Raw genomic sequence first — 17,651 nt, forward strand, 5'->3', positions numbered from 1 at the left:
AAAAAAAATAAATAAATAAATCTTTGAAAAACGAAAAACAAAGTCAGAAGAATTCATCAACATTTCATTATCACTCACAAGTCACACATCAGTCGTCGCCCCTCCCCCTCTGAATAGCCAATCAAATATTATGTCAGGTTTCGCGCTCTGATTGTTTCGCGCGAGATAATTGCTACGTCACACTGGGAAAACTATACAGCACTATGCAAAAATGGCTACGACTAAACGGAAATATGAAGAGGAATATCGAACATTTAAAGAGGACTGGGAACTGGAGTTTTTCTTCGTCTCCACCGGTTCGGGAAAATGCACCTGCCTGCTTTGTGACAACATCATTTCACAATTTAAAAGGTCCAATTTGCAGCGCCATCACGACACAAAACACCCGAAGTTTAGTACCGACTTTCCGAAAGGTGGAGAGCTGAGGGCGGAAAAGCTGGCTAGACTCAAACAGAACCGAACTGCTCAAAAAAACTTTTCCCACACTAATACGAGTGAAAGAGCGACAGAGGCATCCTACAAAATCACACATGAACTGATGAAAAAGATGAAGCCATATACTGATGGAGAAATGGTGAAGGACTGCATACTGCTGGCTTGTTCAACGTTGTTTCCTGAGAAAAAAGACCTGGAACGAGAGGCCAAAAAAATGCAACTGTCGGATTCTACTGTAGCTAGGAGGGCATCAGACATTTCAGAGAACATTGCACATACTCTTAAGGACAAACTGTCATCCGCTGAGTTTGTCAGCCTTGCAATGGACGAAAGCTTGGATGTCAATGACACGCCACAATTACTAATCTTTATCCGGGCGGTCAACAGTAAGCTTGACATTACAGAGGAACTGCTTGACATGGTTTCACTGAAAAATGGAACAACGGGCATTGAAATAAAAAACGCTGTGCTGGAAACATTACAGAAGTTTAACATTGGCCCAGAAAAAATCACAGCATTCACGACAGATGGCGCACCGGCGATGCTTGGTAAGAGGAACGGAGCCGTGGCCTTGCTGAAAGAGACGCTTAAAAACGGCGGGGTTGCTGCTGAGGGTATTTTCTCATACCATTGTATTGTGCATCAACAAGCCTTGTTTGCTAAGTTCAAATGTCTGAATGAAGTGATGGCAAATGTAATCGAAGTGGTTAATTATATCAGGGCCCGTGCAAGAAACCACTTAAATTTTAAACTGCTGTGTGAGGAGTTTGACACTCACTATGGAGATTTGGTGTTACACACCGAGATCAGATGGCTGTCTAAAGGACGTATGCTTGCACATTTAATGGACTTGATTGAACCCCTGAAAGCCTTCATTGTCGGCCAAGGGGAGACTTCCCGATTTTCCTTTTTGGATGATAAAGAGTGGGTGCTGTCTGTTGCGTTCCTGTGTGACATTACGCAGCACTTGAACGAACTTAATCTCAAGATGCAGGGAAGAAACAAGACCGTGTATGAGCTCTACACGGCTGTCAAAGTATTTTCTGACAAACTGGATGTACTCGACCAAAGTGTCCGTGGTTCTGATTACCGTTTCTTCCCCACCGTGCAGAAAGTGATGGCGAGGCATGCAGACGCTCTCCTGACCTGTCAATCTCAATTCTGTGAGGTGCTAACTGAGCTCAAGCAAAACTACACATCCAGATTCCACGACTTCAAGGACCATAGCAATATTTTTCTACTTGTGAAAAACCCATTCCTGATTGAAGTCAATGAAATGAAGCAAATAAGCGACCAGCTCGGACTTGTGCAGCTTCAAATGGAGTTCGTGGAGTTAAAGAGCTCAGATGAACTTCAGCGTCAATTTCGGATTACAGATGTCGTGGACTTTTGGAAACTGGTGGGGCATCTACCAAATATCTCCAGACTGGCAAGACGCATCATCTCAATGTTTCCGTCCACATACCGGTGTGAAGCAGCATTCTCTGCGCTCACAAAAATAAAATGTCGCAACCGAAACAGATTGAGTCTGCAGCACACAACAGAGGCCCTCCGGATCGCCGTTTCCAGCGCAGAGCCCGACTTCAAATCACTTGTGCGGCAGAAGGAGTGTCAGAAATCACATTGAGTGTGAAGTAAGGTCAACATTACTCTTCTGACAACCCCTGCTGTGTATAATCTGCTTTTATATGGACTCTGATTATCAGTAAACATGCTGTCTGTTATCTGTTGTTTTGTGTGTTTTGTGGTTGCAGTGAAAATAAGAAATCACAGTTATTGCACTGTACATTATGCTTTTCATTCTTAAGTAACATATTACTATTATCCATATTCTCAAATGCATAAAGGTTTCAGGGAGGAAAGGAGCGTTTTTGGATTGTGGCTCTTGCAAAAATATTTTTTCGTCAATGTGGCTCCTGATTAGGACAAGGTTGAGTACCACTGGTCTAGACCCTTTAATGTGACCAGGGGGATAAGACAAGGCTGCTCGATGTCAGGTATGTTGTACACACTGGCAATAGAACCCATGCTACACAATATCCGCTCTTTTAATGAGGGCCTGTTTTTACCTGGTTTTAATACACGTTTTATTTTATCGGCCTATGCAGACGACATCATTGTTTTTATAAAAAATCAACAGGATGTTTTAAAGCTAGGGCAGGTAGTGGATACTTTCCAAAAGATCTCCTCTGCAAAGGTCAACTGGGCTAAGAGTGAGGCCCTAGCAGTGGGGGAGTGGACTGGTGGCCTCCCTCAACTCCCAGGTGGGTTGACATGGAAGAGGGGTGGTCTAAAGTATTTGGGAGTCCATCTTGGGGATGAGGTCACACTGGGAAAAAACTGGGAAGGAGTTTTAGAAAAGGTGGAGGGGAAACTAAACAAGTGGCGCTGGCTGCTTCCCCACATGTCCTACAGAGGCAGGGTGCTGGTCATCAACAACCTGATAGCATCCAGCCTCTGGCATAAGCTCAAGTGTGTTGACCCCCCTGTTGGTCTTTTAAAATTGATGCAAGGCAGTATTTTAAATTTCTTTTGGGATAAGTTGCATTGGGTTCCTCAGTGCACGCTGTACCTGCCAAAGGAAGAAGGGGGGCAAGGGTTGGTGCACCTGGAGAGTCGAGCAGCTGCTTTTAAACTACAGTTTTTACAAAGATACCTGACAGGAAACGATGATGTCGTCTGGAGGCCGGTAGCCAGCACCATTTTAAGGGGGGTAGCAGGCCTGGGTTTGGATGCGTCATTGTGTGTGTGTTTTGCCTCCGTTTTACAAAGAACTTTTTAAAGTATGGACACTTTTTAAATGGGCCAGAGTGGGTCCCGCAGCATCTCTGTTCTGGCTCCTGGAAGAGCCTCTGGTGTGCGGGGCCCGGCTGGACGTCCAGGACGGCAGAAGACCTGCACTCACTGAGAGGCTTCAGTCCGTTGGGGTCGTGAAGCTGAGGAACATCGTGGATGCTGCAGGTCCTTGACTCCACAACACCGAGGCCGTGGCCTCTCTGCTCGGCCTGAAGTTGGCCCGCCACACCAGAACCATCCTGAACGACTTGATTCAAAGGCTATCTGATGATGAGATGGAGATGCTGCGGGAGTATTCCAACAGGAAGGAAACCCCTGACGAAGGGGACCCTTTTCCGGACATTGGGATTTTAGCAGACCAGGATGGACCAGAACCCAGGAATCATGCAGACTTCCAAATGCAAAATGGGAAAGGTTTTTATAGACTCTGCACTCTGGCCCTGAACAAACAGAAACTAAGTGAGAGGAGAGACACGGTGTGGAAACAGAGGCTTAACGTCCCGGGGGGCTGTGAACCAGTGTGGAGGCTCTTCTACAAACCTCCACTGAACAAGAGGTCAGGAGACCTGCAGTGGAGGATCCTCCACGGGGCCCTGGGCGTTAACGCCTTTGTGGCGAAGATAAACCCCACCGTGTCCTCCGAGTGTCCGTTCTGCACTCACAGAGAGACAATCACTCACTGCTACCTGGACTGTCACAGACTGAAACCTCTTTTTAATGTTTTAAAAACTGTGTTTTTAGACTGTGGGGAGGTTTTTACAGACACTGCTTTTATTTTTGGTGCTGGCTACAAGAAACGGAATGCAGGGAAGTGGGAACTGTTTAATTTTATTGTGGGGCAGGCAAAAATGTCGATCTACAAAAGCAGAAAAAACAAAAATAAACAGTACAGCCGGTCAGGAACTCACTCACATGTTTTTATCTTTGGTAAAGGCACGAGTGAGTGTAGATTTTAGATTTCACTGTCTGATGAGAAGTATGGAAGAGTTTTTAACCCGTGGTGTTTCACTAGAGTTGTGTGCTCTGTGGTGGGGGAGGAGCTCGCTTTTAACTCTGTCTTTGTGTAAGCAAAACAAAACAAAACAAAAAAGGGGGATTTTCTCTCAATGTAAATAAGTAATTTAATTGTTTGTTGAAAATGTAAATAAAAGTGTTTTTTTTTAAATAAAAAAAAAGCTCTCTCTCTCTCTCTCTCTCTCTCTCTCTCTCTCTCTCTCTCTCTCTATTCAAAGGGGCTTTATTGGCATGAAAGTTAAATTAAACAATGTTGCCAAAGCATCACAATACAAAATAATTAACAACATTAACATACATTTCAAATGTTTCAAATGTTTACATATTATTGATGATATATATATACAGTGATACAATTACATTTCAACACGTGTGTGTGAGTCTCATTCACTGTCCCTCAGGTTGGGGCATGTGTATACATATTGGGCAGCAAGGTGTGCCTTGTCTCCTTCTCCTAGGAGTACTCTCAGTCTTGAGAGGTCATCAACCTCCTTGAAACCTGGGATTACAGAGTTCAACTTGTTCCAGTAAATGCTCCTTACTTCGTTGAATGTTTGGCACTTCAGGAGGAAGTGCATCTCTGTCTCAGTCTCACCTGTCGTACAGTGACCACATATTCTGTTCTCTTTTGGTTGCCAGGATCTTTTGAGTCTTCCTGTTTCCATTGCCAGTTTGTGGTCACTGAGCCTGTACTTGGTTAGGATCTGTCTCTGCTTTCTATCTCTGACAGTAGAGAGATACTCTGCCAGCTCATACTCTCTGTTTAGAGCCAGGTAACATTCTAATCTACTTTGGGTTTTAGTTTCTTCTTCCCAATGTTGTAAATAGTTGTCTTTACATTGTGTTATAATGCGTTTGACTGTGATTGGTGTTTGGAGAGCATGGTTGTTGAGAGACTGGTCAGAGTGGCTCTGAGAGGGGGCAACTAGCCTCAGCACCAGCTGACATAGGGGACTCTTCTCTGGGGTTAGCTCTTGGCTTTGGAGGGCTTTGAAGTGGAGGGTGTCTCGGGGGCTGGACCTAAGGTGGTTAAAGAATGTCAGTGCTCTCTTTTGAGTGTTAATGATCAGTGGGTATCTGCCTAATTCTGCTCTACATGCATTTGTTGGTGTTTTTCTCTGAACACGTAAAATGTATCTGCAGAATTCTGCATGTAAAGACTCTGTTGGATGTTTGTCCCAGCGGGTATAGCTCTGGTGACTGAGTGGAACCCATACTTCACTACCGTACAGCGCAATGGGCTGGATCACACTATCAAAGATTTTGAGCCAGATTTGAATTGGAATTTGGACATTATAAAATGTTCTCTTAATTGCATTTAGAGCTCTTCTGGCTTTTTCTTTGAGTGCATTCACTGCCATGTTGAAACTTCCTGATGCTGTTATGGTTAAACAGAGGTAGGTGTAACTCATACTATGTTCGATGATATGATTATTTATGGTAAACTGGTATTTGTTCTCCTGACATCTGGGGCGTTTTTGGAAAACCATGACATTAGTTTTCTTCATATTGACTGCCAGGGCCCAGTTCTTACAGTACTGGTCTACTATGTCCAGCTGTTGTTGTAGTCCTTGTTCAGTAGGAGACAGCAGAACAAGGTCATCAGCATAAAGCAGACACTTCACCTCTCTATCTAGGAGGGAGAGGCCAGGAGCAGCACAGTGATCCAACTGAACAGCAAGTTCATTTATATATATATTAAATAAAGTGGGACTTAAATTGCAACCCTGACGAACACCTCTTCTCTGGGTGAAGAATTCAGTTTGTTTGTCTCCAATTTTAACAGCACACTTATTCCCTAAATACATTGATTTAACCAGATCGTACATTTTGCCCCCTATACCACAATGTAGAAGTCTATAATAGAGCCCTTCGTGCCAAATAGAGTCGAAAGCTTTTTTGAAATCAATGAAACAAGTGAATATCTTACCATGTTTTGTTTGGTGTACATGTTTGTTAACTAAAGTGTGAAGGGTATATACATGGTCGGTGGTGCGGTGTTTTGGAAGGAAGCCAATTTGATTTTGACTCAAGATGGATTGTTGGTTAAGGAAATCTTGTATTCTTTTATTTAGAATACTACAGAATAATTTCCCCAGACAGCTGCTGACACAGATGCCACGGTAGTTATTAGGGTCTGATTTGTCTCCACTCTTATGAATGGGGGAAATGAGCCCTTTGCACCAGATGTCAGGAAAACATCCTGACTGCAATATGATATTGAACAGCTTTAATACTGTACCCTGCATCTCTGGGGTGCTGCATCTGAGCATTTCGTTTTTAATGTTGTCTGGGCCACAAGCTTTCCTTGGCCGGAGAGATTGTGTCTGTGTGGTCAATTCTTCCCAAGTCATTGGGAAATCAAGGGGGTTTTGGTTGTCTTTAATAGTTTCTTCTAATGTTTGGAGTTTCTCTTTTGTAATACATTGATCTGAATTCATTAGATTTATTGGTATGTCTTTGTACAAACTTTCAAAGTGTTCTCTCCAGATGTCACCGTTTTGGATGGGTAATGCTTGCGGTTGTTTTGTGTTGAAGTTGCTCCACAGATCCCAGAATTGATTTTGATCAATGGCTTTCTCAATATCCTCAAGTTTCATGTGGGTATAATTTTGTTTTTTGTTCCTTATTGTACATTTATATTTGTTTAAAAGGTCATTGTATCTAATGCGTAAGGCTGGGTTGTTTGGTTGCCGATGTTTTTCATTTGCTATTTTTCTCAGGTCTTTTCTGATGGTCTTGCATTCCTGGTCAAACCATTTGTCAGCGTTTTGCCTTTTAACAGGCTTCCGCTTTTGTTTTACAAGGTCAGCTTTAATAGCTGCCTTGTGAAATATCATATTGATATAATCAATGGCCATGTTTACACCATCTTTGGTAGGAACATATTGATTTTGGTCAAATAGTGACATGTCATTCATCAGATCAGGTGAGTTCAAGGCCATGGTGAATTTGTCTCCACTGTCTGGGGCCCATCTGTAAGTAGGATTTAATGTATACAGCTTACTGGGTTCCCTTGTTGTGTCACTCATTGGACCTGAGACTTTAAAGAACACATTGATTTGTTTGTGGTCTGAAAAGGGGGATTGCTGTCTGACAGTGAATGCACTGATAGTGGAGGGGTCCATGTCAGTGATTGCATAGTCTACTACACTAGACCCTAGAGCTGAGGAGTATTTGAATCTCCCTAAAGAGTCCCCTCTGAACCTCCCGTTCACTATGTACAGGCCTAAGGCCCGACAGAGATGCACTATCTCTTTGCCATTCTGATTGATTTCAGAGTCAAGGCTGTTCCGATGGCTGACGGTTGGTGTGGTAAACAGGGGGGGCTCACCAAATACATGGTGGCTGCCCTGTGGTTCCATGACATCAGGTTCAATTCCTGTTCGTCCGTTCAGATCTCCAGTTAGAAGCACATTTCCCTGGGCCTGAAAATAGGCTATTTCTGAATGGAGAGTTTCAAAAATGTCTTCTTCAAAATAAGGAGAATCTACTGGGGGTATAGAGCTCCTGCGGATGATGTCACATATGCTGGTCACGTGACGAGAAACGAAGGGGGCAGCCATTTTGGCAGTAATCGCGTCAGTAAATTCATTGGCAGGCACTGGCAGACTGTCGAGGATGGTGGATAACTGCTGTGCACCAGGTTGCACAAATAGGCGTGGGAAGAAGAAAGGTGTATCTTATTATCGCATTCCAAAAGACGCGGAGAGGAGGAAAAAGTGGATCGCAGCGATTAAAAGAGCCAGGAGCCGTCTGAACAAGACTGAAAGATGGGACCCCCCGGCCGTTTGCTTTCGCTTATGCAGTGATCACTTCATATCAGGTGGGTGAAGGAATACAGTACAATGCTACAAAAAGTTTTCAAAAAGCAAAAAATACAAACTAGTTTCAGACGCACTGCAGTAGCTATCCAAGCTAATAAACAAACATGCTAACGTGACACTGCCGTAGCTAGACAAGCTAATAAACAAACAATGCTAACGTGACACTGCCTATCAAACTGGAATAATTTAATACTTACCCTTGCAGTGATGATGCCGAAGTTTTTGGATGTAAGACTCCACAGTTGAATGTTGTTTACGAAGCCGGACTGACACCATTTGTAAGCCTCCAAGCTTTTGTAAGCTCTGAGGGAGTCTCCTGAGTACACTGATGGAAAGCTTACAAGATAGCTGTGGATGTCCGCGTAGCGCAAGTCGGGTACATCGTCTTCAGAGCAGGAGGTTATGCTTTTGAAAAGCACACCGGGTGCATTATATGGGTCGCTTATATTTAATCTTTCTAATTTTGTACTATAAAGCCGAATTTCACTTGAATTAAAATGAGATGTATACTCGCACGGTAGGAAAACGCTGGCGCCGGTCGTCATGTTTACTGCCAAAATGGTGGCTGATAACCAAAAGTCACGTGACCGCAGGAGCTCTATATAAATAGCACACACGTATAGATTCCTGTCAGTTATGCCCAGGGTTTGATCTAACCTTAGCCAAATGTGTGATTTACCTTGTTTTACAACTGAGATCTAATGGCAAAGATCTCCTTTATACCACACCAAGATCCCCCCGATGTTCTGCCCTTGCGTATGTTTTTTGATTTTATAGAGGGCACCATTACTTCATTATAACCTGGAGGACAGTGAGTGAGCAGATCATTTTTACACCATGTTTCTTTTAATATAATTATATCAACATCTTTGATAGATTCTAAGAACTCTGGATTCTCACTCTGAACCTCAAAGGTTGAGGAGTGGAGTCCCTGAATATTCCAACAGCTTATATGAAAAGAACGCATCTTTTTTTCAAAAACAAACAATCAAAAATGAACCTGTATAGTGAGACAAATATATAAAAAAATAAACAATAAATAAAATAACTATTTTCACTAATATTGCTATTGTACTGATTACTACGATAACATATAAATGTAATGTCTTAGCTGGACAGAAGTCGGGTGCACAGGGTGTGCAGCATCATCCTGATGTCTCCCAGTTCAGAGGTAGCAGGGGGAGGGAGGGTGGCAGCAGGCTGGGCTACAACTGCAGCATAGCTCCGCTGCTGTAGGCGGGGAGGGAGACAAGGAGCAGCTGTTGCTGCATATCTCTGCTGCTGATGTTGTGCAGGTGTTGAGCTGGGTGAAAGTAGCCTCCTCTGGGTGTGTTGGGGGCGTGGGGAGTGGGAGGTCCAGGCTGAGCTGTTGTGTCTCCTCACAGCAGGGGTGGTGATCCTGGGGTGGTGATGGGGAGGAAGCGGTGTGGGAGGGTCTATAAGGCCTCTAGAGCAGAGGTTCTCAATTGTTTTGCAGCCAAGGACCCCTTACAAGATAGAGAATACACCAAGGACCCCCTCATTCTGATTTGTGATTTTGGGCTATATAAATAAAAATTGACTTGACTTGACATGTATGTCCCTTGGAATAATCTGACGTAGCCTATTTTTTACACTTCTATAGTCTTAGTTATGTGAAAGAACAACACAAGACAAATGTATTAGAAAGATATTAGATATGTATAAAAAATATTTGCACCATCTCAACACAGAATACCCATAAAACAATCAATCCGCTGCAAGTAACACTGTACCTAAACAAAATATCAAAGGGAAATCAAGAGAAAAGTGATAATTTGAAGTGCATTTCAGAACATACACACACACACACACACACACACACACACACACACACACACACACACACACACACACACACACACACACACACACACACACACACACACACACACACACACACACACACACACACACACAGAGAGAGAGATAGCACATCAAGTGTTTCACTCTTAGTTAAAATTAAATGATTTATAAAAGTCTAATCACAAAATAAATGCAGGCTATAAACAATTGAACATGCCTGCATTGCAACATATATCAAGTAAATTGCAAAACAACTGCAACTGCATTTTTACAATCCCAAACCACTACTTGTAATGGCAGCCAGCTCTGGACACTATTGGAGTGATGCAAGGCAGTCCATGAAGCTGATTGCTTCTCTCTGCAAGTGAAGACACACATATCAAACTAAATCATTAAATGCAACATATCTGACATTTCTGTTGCTCACACACATAGCCACACACACACACACACACACACACACCACACACACACACACACACACACACACACACACACACACACACACACACACACACACACACACAGGGGTTAAAGTGGGCCGGAACGATCCAGAACAGCGTTCCGGCACCTTCGATTAATAAGTAAATAAATCTGATTGGCAGTTTCATACATAATAATGTCAAGCGAGTTCACAGGGCTGCCAACTCTCACACAATTTACATTTTTCACACGCTCTCAGCCACAAGTCCATTTTCTCAAGCAGTGAAAAACAAATTCATAACTGATAATGTCATGGTGCGAAAAGGACACTACTGCACATTGCGCAACAGCAGCACCAGGCAGCAGACCATCTGAATAGCGAGAAATATACACAAATGTATTATATTGTAACTTATTCCCATGCATGTTGCTCAAAGTAATCTCAGTCAGTCTCACTTCTGCGTCTCTCCCTTTCCTCTGGCGCCATGCGCACCAGGCAGGAGTGAGAGTGAGTTACCATGGTTACGGGGACGCTCTGTGTCTCTGTCGCTCTGAAACTTCTCGCGATTCCCAATAATACGTTTTTAGTAATATAACATAATTTTACAGTTTTGGTTAACATTATACAGGGTTAATGTTTCTTGATTAAATCCAAAGAGGGCAAGGTGGTGTAGACATGTAGGAAATGGGTTTTAAATTACTATTTTCACACACACACACACACACACACACACACACACACACACAGACACACACACAGAGAGAGAGAAAGCACGCTCTTACCATTAATGTGAGATATGGCCCCATCTCTCGCTGCACAACTTCTCCATCCTTGGAGAAGTAGATGAGAGGCATACACGTAGGTCGTTCTCCACTTCCATCCGAGCCCTTTACTTGGTCTTCATGGAAGTCAGCACTGATAATGATGACTTGCACAGTTCTGTGGTTGGAAAGGGGAGCAACACCCGCATGGCAACAGCAGCAATTTCCGGATACTCCTGTTCAACCGAAGGTCAAAAGTCCACATGCCCCCCTTGGCCGAACCGGATTCTCAGCGTCCCGTCGCATGCCAGGTCCAGCAGCTCCTCCTCTGCTTTTCCACTGAGACCCCGTGCTGATGTATGGGCAACGAAGGGGTCGCGCACCCAGTCCCAGGCATCGGTGTCAACGTCAGTGAAATAGTCATTGAAATAGTCACCAAGGGAGGCAAGATGCGAACCGATTGTATTTTTCACAATCTCAGCTGGTCTTTGGTTTGTGTCCAAAAACTCTGTGAGTTGGGGGAACATGTCTGAAATGCCATTTTGCACCCGCCTTCTCCAGATCGCTGTTTTGGCACGGAATGACTTGATTTTGTCGCTTACCTCCAGGATAGAGGCATATCTGCCTTGAACGGACAAACTGAGATCGTTCAATAAGTTGAACACATCTGCGAGGTAGGCAAGCTGTGCGATCCATTCGGGGTCCGAGAAGAGTGCTGCAGTGGTTGGCTTGTCATTCTGGATGAACTCACACAGCTCTGAGCGCAGTTCGTACACCCGCTGTAGCACTTTTCCACGGGAGAGCCAACGCACCTCTGAATGGAACAGCAGGGTGTCCTGTCCTGCGCCCATCTCCCTGCAGAGCTGGCCGAATAAACGGGACTGCAGTGGCTTACACTTGATGTGGTTGACCACAGATACCACCGTGCTGAGAACGGAATGTAGCTCAGGACTCAATGATTTTGACGCCAGAGCCTGCCTGTGCAGCATGCAGTGGGTAGCTATCATCATTGGATTGCGCTCCTTGGCACGAGCAACCACCCCACTCTTGCGTCCGGTCATGGCAGCTGCCCCATCCGTTCAAATCGCAATGCAATTCTCCCAACTCACATTGCCAGTCTCCATGAACATATCTATAACATTGAAAATCTCCTCACCTGTTGCTCGCCCCGTCAACTCTTGACAAAATAAAAAATCTTCCTGAATCCTTCCTTCCCACGGGTAGCGAACCAGCGCGTTGAGCTGCGCAGAGCCGGACACATCAGTGGACTCATCCAATTGAACCGCAAATGTAGACCCTCTCAGTCTTTGCAGCAGTTGTGGTTTCATATCAGCAGACATGTCCTCAATTCGTCGTCTGATGGTGTCATTTGACAGAGGTACACTTCTCAATTTGGCAGCCGCATCTTTCCCCACCATCACCTCACACAGATCCACCGCAGCAGGAAGCAGCAGTTCCCGGGCTTTGGCGCCTTAGCAAACCTCTGCGCTACCAGGTAGGAGGCCCGCTGCGATTTAGCAGAAACAGACGTAACATTAACCATCCGTTGTTGTTTCTGGCGGTAGTCCTCGCCCTTCCTCTCAAAAAAAGCCCGGTCTTTTTTTACATAATCTGGATGCTTGGTCTCGAGGTGCCTCTTCAATTTGGCAGGCTTCATTGCCTCATTGGCAAGACACCGCAGGCATATCAGACATTTCGGTTTCCCTTCCACTTCAATAAATCCATATTGGAGATACTCCTCATCGTATGTCCTTACTTTTGTTTTTTGTTTTTCATTTACTTCATTTGTAGCCGTAACCGGTCGTTTTAAAAATCTGTCCATCTTCGTAGTATGCTAGCCGTGTTATATCTCTATGATGCTAGCAGCGGCACTCTCTGACTGACGTACCAGTTATTGTTGTTTCCACGGTAACGGGTGACGCGCTTGATTTTTAAATGTATAGATTTGTTAGATTAGAACGTAGTCTGAACTATTTTAGATAAAAAAAATTAAATATTATTTGTTGAACTATGAAGCCTTTTGTATAAAAATAAAAAAAAAATAGATTTAAATGAATGAATCTGAAAACTTTTCACGGACCCCCTGGCAGAGTGCCACGGACCCCCTGGGGGTCGCGGACCCCACTTTGAGAACCACTGCTCTAGAGGAGGGGGTGGGAGGCCAGGGCTGCATCTTTGAGGGTCTTTGCAAATATCCCCACCCTCTCTCTGTGTAGGTGGAGTCCATCATAGAGGTCCCAGGGGCCAATGGTTGAGTGGAGGGCCAGGTGGACATTTGGTAAGGTGGCACATCCTTTTCTGATCTCCATATTAATGTCATGGATGACATGAGGAGGGGTGTCTGTCCTTGGCAGCAGGGTGGAGACCACAATGCGGGTGTCGGGGAATTCCTTACTGGCCTGCTCCGCCATTTTCCTCACTGCCTCAGCAGTGTCCCTACGGAGGGTGTGCAGGTCATTTGTTCCCGTGTGGATCACCAGGTACTGAGGGCTCCTGAGGGTCTCCTTTTTCAACAGCTTCATGGCCTGGCCTGTGGTGCTGCAGTGTTTAGACAGCACCTTTTTATCAGGAAAAAGCTTTCTTGGGTCCAGGAACTTCCCGTTTGAGTCAGCCAGCAGGACCACTTGTGGGTCTTGTTCTTCCTGCTGAGTAGAGGGAGGCTGGGATGGGCAGAGCTGGCTGTGGGCAGCTGGCTGTGTGGGTGTATCAGGAGGGGCCAGGGTGTTGTTGGGCTGGGTGCTGAGCAGAGAGGGTGGGCCAGGGACACTGGCAGGAAGAGTCTGTGTCTCTCTACTCGTCATTGTGAGGACTGATGAGAGTTTCTCTGTCAGGTGCTGGACCTGCCTGGTGAAGCTCTTCTCTCTACACTGAGCATCCTCCCTCACCTTGGCTAACTGAACACGGAGCACACTGTTCTCCTGTTTGAGTGCCTCTACACTTCCTCTGAGGTCAGATGCCAAAGCCTCGTTGTCGCTCTTGAGCTGCTGGAGGTCCTCTTTAAGCTGCTGCAGAGTGTTGTCTGGGGGACCAGACTGCCTGGCCTGGGTCCGCTCTTTGAATTCTGCAAAGTCCAGCTCCAGCAGGGCCATACTCTCCTTCAGCCGATTGTTGGAGCTGGCCGGTGTGGGAGGGGCAGAGATGGACAAGGTGTTTGGGGTTCTCTATTGGGCTCTCATCACCTTCGCTGTCAGAGGGGACATCAGAGGGGACATCAGAGGGGACATCAGAGGGGACATTGATCCTCTTTGTGTCCACCTCAGCTTTCAACAGGGGGAATGTCTCTTGGAATGACTCAAGGTTGGCTTCATTCCCTTGGACCATGACCTTTCCTTTGGTGTAGTATGTGATGGTGAGCAGAGGGTCATCTTTGTCAAGGTGTTCATCTTTACAGATTTTTAATCTGCCTCCTGAGCCGATGCCCTCTCTGGATACGTATGCATAATTCCTGCACAGAGTATCTTTCCAGATGTAGATGGAATCAGTGAAGAATATGAGGTTGTTCTTCCTTCCTTCTTTTTGTTGGGCATAGTCAGTGAAGAGGACCTCTGGGTTTCCACACAGTGTCTTCTCCTTGTGTTTGTCCTTCGCATTTACACTCTTGCATTTAGCAGGATATTCAATCTCTCTTCCCTCTGCTCTGAGAGCTGAGAAGTTCTTTTTTGCCTGCTGGACAGTTTCCATGGCGACCACTTGTTTTGTTCCAAAGAGAGGCTAGGCTAATTAATTAGCTTACAAATACTTTTCTTTTCCTTTCTTTTTATCTTCATGAAATAATTCACAGTTTATAATGTTCCGCTACCTTCTTTGGTGCAGCTCCTTCCAACAGTAGCAGGTAACAGCTGGCAGCCCACAGCTAGCAGCCCACAGCTAGCAGCCCACAGCTAGACGGTTGACAGTTGTCAATTGATAGTTGAAAGCTAGTTTGTAGTTTCAACTCAAAAATACATCCAAAAATTGCGTTTCTTCCTCTGGTTTATGTCGATCAATGTCGTTAATTCTCTCTCTGTGTCTCTCTCTGTGTCTCTCTCTCTCTCTCTGTGTCTCTCTCTCTCTCTGCGTCTCTCTTTCTGTGAGGAAAGTGGGCCCTGACGGTCGGCGGTTCGATCCCCAGCTGTGGCAGAGATGAGGAAGAGCACCCCAGCACTGACTGACACATAGTGACTCTAAAACAGGGGTTTTTGGTAAATGATGATGATTGTAATATACTACAAAGAGTAGGGTATAGTATCTGTAAAGTGCTGTGAGATAACATCTGAATAAATAAAACTGAAGATTTGGTTAAAGAAAGGTTTGTACTACAGAGCTGTATTATGATGCATGTTATATTTTATGTATATATATATATGTATCATTTCATCCTCTCTACTGTGCTTATTTATGCACCATGTTGTGTTTTATTGACCGTGTTGCAGTCAAATATCAGACGTTGTGAAATTAATTCTTTTAATTTAGAGTTTTTATTTTAATAAATAAAGATAAAACAAAAGTCTGTTGTCAGCTGTTCTTCTCTGTTCCAATGTTCCAAATTCTGACCAATGGCTGTCCAGGGTTGTTCCATTTTGTTCGTCAATGGGAGGGCCGGATATGTTCCAAATTTGAGAATCCAACTTTTGGCGTCCAATCCGTGGGGCGCATTTGTTCCAAATTCTCAGCGATCCGGCCTCCCTCCGTTTTGCATGCTCTCCCCAAAACGTACCATCTGCAAATCAACTTCCCTGCACTTGCTATCTCAGCCCCACATTGATACAAGTACCTCAGAATCAAAGCGTTTTCAACTTTAAATGTATTTTAACAACCTTACACACAAAGAGGTTACACAAAAAGCAGTGCTCGGGGATGTAAAAAAGAAAATGCATACATATATATACATATACATACAGTTGCAAGAAAAAGTATGTGAACCCTTTGGAACTTCCTGGATTTCTGCATAAATTGGTCATAAAATGTGTTCTGATCTTCATCTAAGTCACAACAATAGACAAACACAGTCTGCTTAAGCTAAAACCACACAAACAATTATATGTTTTTATTGAATACAATAAATACATACAAAATAAAATGGTAACTAGATAATAACAATATGAAATAAGTGATACAAATAAACAATGGTAAACAGCAATTTTAATAAAAATAATAAATAGTAATAATGAGTAAATAAGCATTTGGAGGGTCAAAACGTGACATTCTTTTCAGGACACACACACAGCCGAGGGATTCACAACTATATGGAGCATAGGTGGCATATCTCAATGCAAATCACTCCGAATAGAGTAACAGTGACTGGGGGCTTATTCATAACAGAAATGAATAAATAATAGTCTCAGTAATGTGATGGGAAAGCATAAGACTGTACCTCGACATGTATAGTATGAAAAAAAACGAATGTCAAAAAGTCCTTCTCCACAGCTTTATAAGAAATATTAGCTTGTTATGGAGTGATGTATGCAGGGCCGGCCCTTCCCACTGGCGAACTAGGCGGTCGCCTAGGGCGCCAGATCTGGAGGGGCGCTGCCGCGCTGCGCTGGGAGAAAAAAAAAATTAATAAAAAAAATTTAAATTATTTTTATTCTGCCTAATTTTCTGCCCTTGATGTAATACATTTACAATAATTGAACAAAGTAAACACCCTTTGCACCCCGGGCCGGCGGCAACATTTTGCATTTGCCCTGTACGATGGGCGCTGTAACTGTAAGTGATGAAAGGGGAGGATGGTCGCTTATTATCAGGCCCCCACAGGCCGTGGCTCACAGCCAAAGTGACGCTGCAGCTCCAGCTGAAAGTGTAGGAGATCGCAACGATCGCAACAGCAAGAGGCAAAACATTAGCATTATGAAAAGGTCCAAGCCTTCTGGGGCAACGGGAAGGAAACGGAAAAAAGAACAGGAGGAATCGAAAGTCAAAGACAGAGGTAAGTCGGCTTGTGTAAAAAAAAAATTCAGTATGTACTGTACCGTTAGACATTTGATTTTAAGCTAGCTAGCTAGCTAAGGAGGTAGCCATGATACAGCTTTGATGCCATGCTAGCAGCGAGCCTCTGATACAGAATGATAGATACAAATGATTTTAAGTTTTTATTTATGTGTTATTATTCCTATATAATCTTTTTGTAAATAATATCCTACTTTTATATTGTGATAGCTGTAAATTGATCCTCCAATAGTGTTTAATTTGTCAGATAGTTTATTTTCACGGTCAACTTGTGTGTATATATATATATTTATTTTTCTGTTTATTTTCTATTATATATTTTTTATTTTCTGCACTTTTTAATGTCTAATTATTGTGCAATACTTTGTTTTATATGCTGATGTAACGAAATAATGTTAATGTTAGCCAGAAGAAAGCTATCTGGATAACTGCTCCTTTGTATAAAGTGAGGCTGAACAACCAATATGGGCATGTGTTATTATTTAGTTGTTACTTATGTTTGCAAATGATCTCCTGGGGCAGCAGAACCTCACTTTTATATAGGCCAGTTGTGAACTTGCATACAGCTGAGGCAGATTGCAGCAGTTATTTTTGCCTGACTGTATATAAATGTTTTTGCTTGTAATGTGCTAATATCTACCC

General features: G+C 43.8%; 2 protein-coding genes across 2 annotated transcripts; one reads left to right on the top strand and one right to left on the bottom strand.

The window, feature by feature from the left end:
* Window positions 1-211: 211 nt before the first annotated feature.
* Window positions 212-2,062, top strand: LOC307032823 (general transcription factor II-I repeat domain-containing protein 2B-like; the record flags this gene model as incomplete). The annotated part of the gene is made up of 1 exon (XM_079671100.1): window positions 212-2,062. The coding sequence occupies one exon, from the start codon at window positions 212-214 to the stop codon at window positions 2,060-2,062; it is 1,851 nt and encodes a 616-aa protein (XP_079527226.1).
* A 7,460-nt stretch (window positions 2,063-9,522) lies between these two features.
* On the bottom strand, window positions 9,523-12,695 carry LOC307031294 (SCAN domain-containing protein 3-like). Its single transcript, XM_079668261.1, has 2 exons — window positions 11,103-12,695; window positions 9,523-10,254 (listed from the first exon to the last, which is right to left on the bottom strand). Exon 1 carries the CDS (start codon window positions 12,140-12,142, stop codon window positions 11,333-11,335), a length of 810 nt encoding a protein of 269 aa, XP_079524387.1. The 5' UTR covers window positions 12,143-12,695; the 3' UTR covers window positions 9,523-10,254; window positions 11,103-11,332.
* Between the last annotated feature and the right edge of the window lie 4,956 nt (window positions 12,696-17,651).

This window comes from Notothenia rossii (assembly GCF_949606895.1).
Source record: "Notothenia rossii genome assembly, chromosome: 3".
NCBI classification, from domain to species: Eukaryota; Metazoa; Chordata; class Actinopteri; order Perciformes; family Nototheniidae; genus Notothenia; species Notothenia rossii.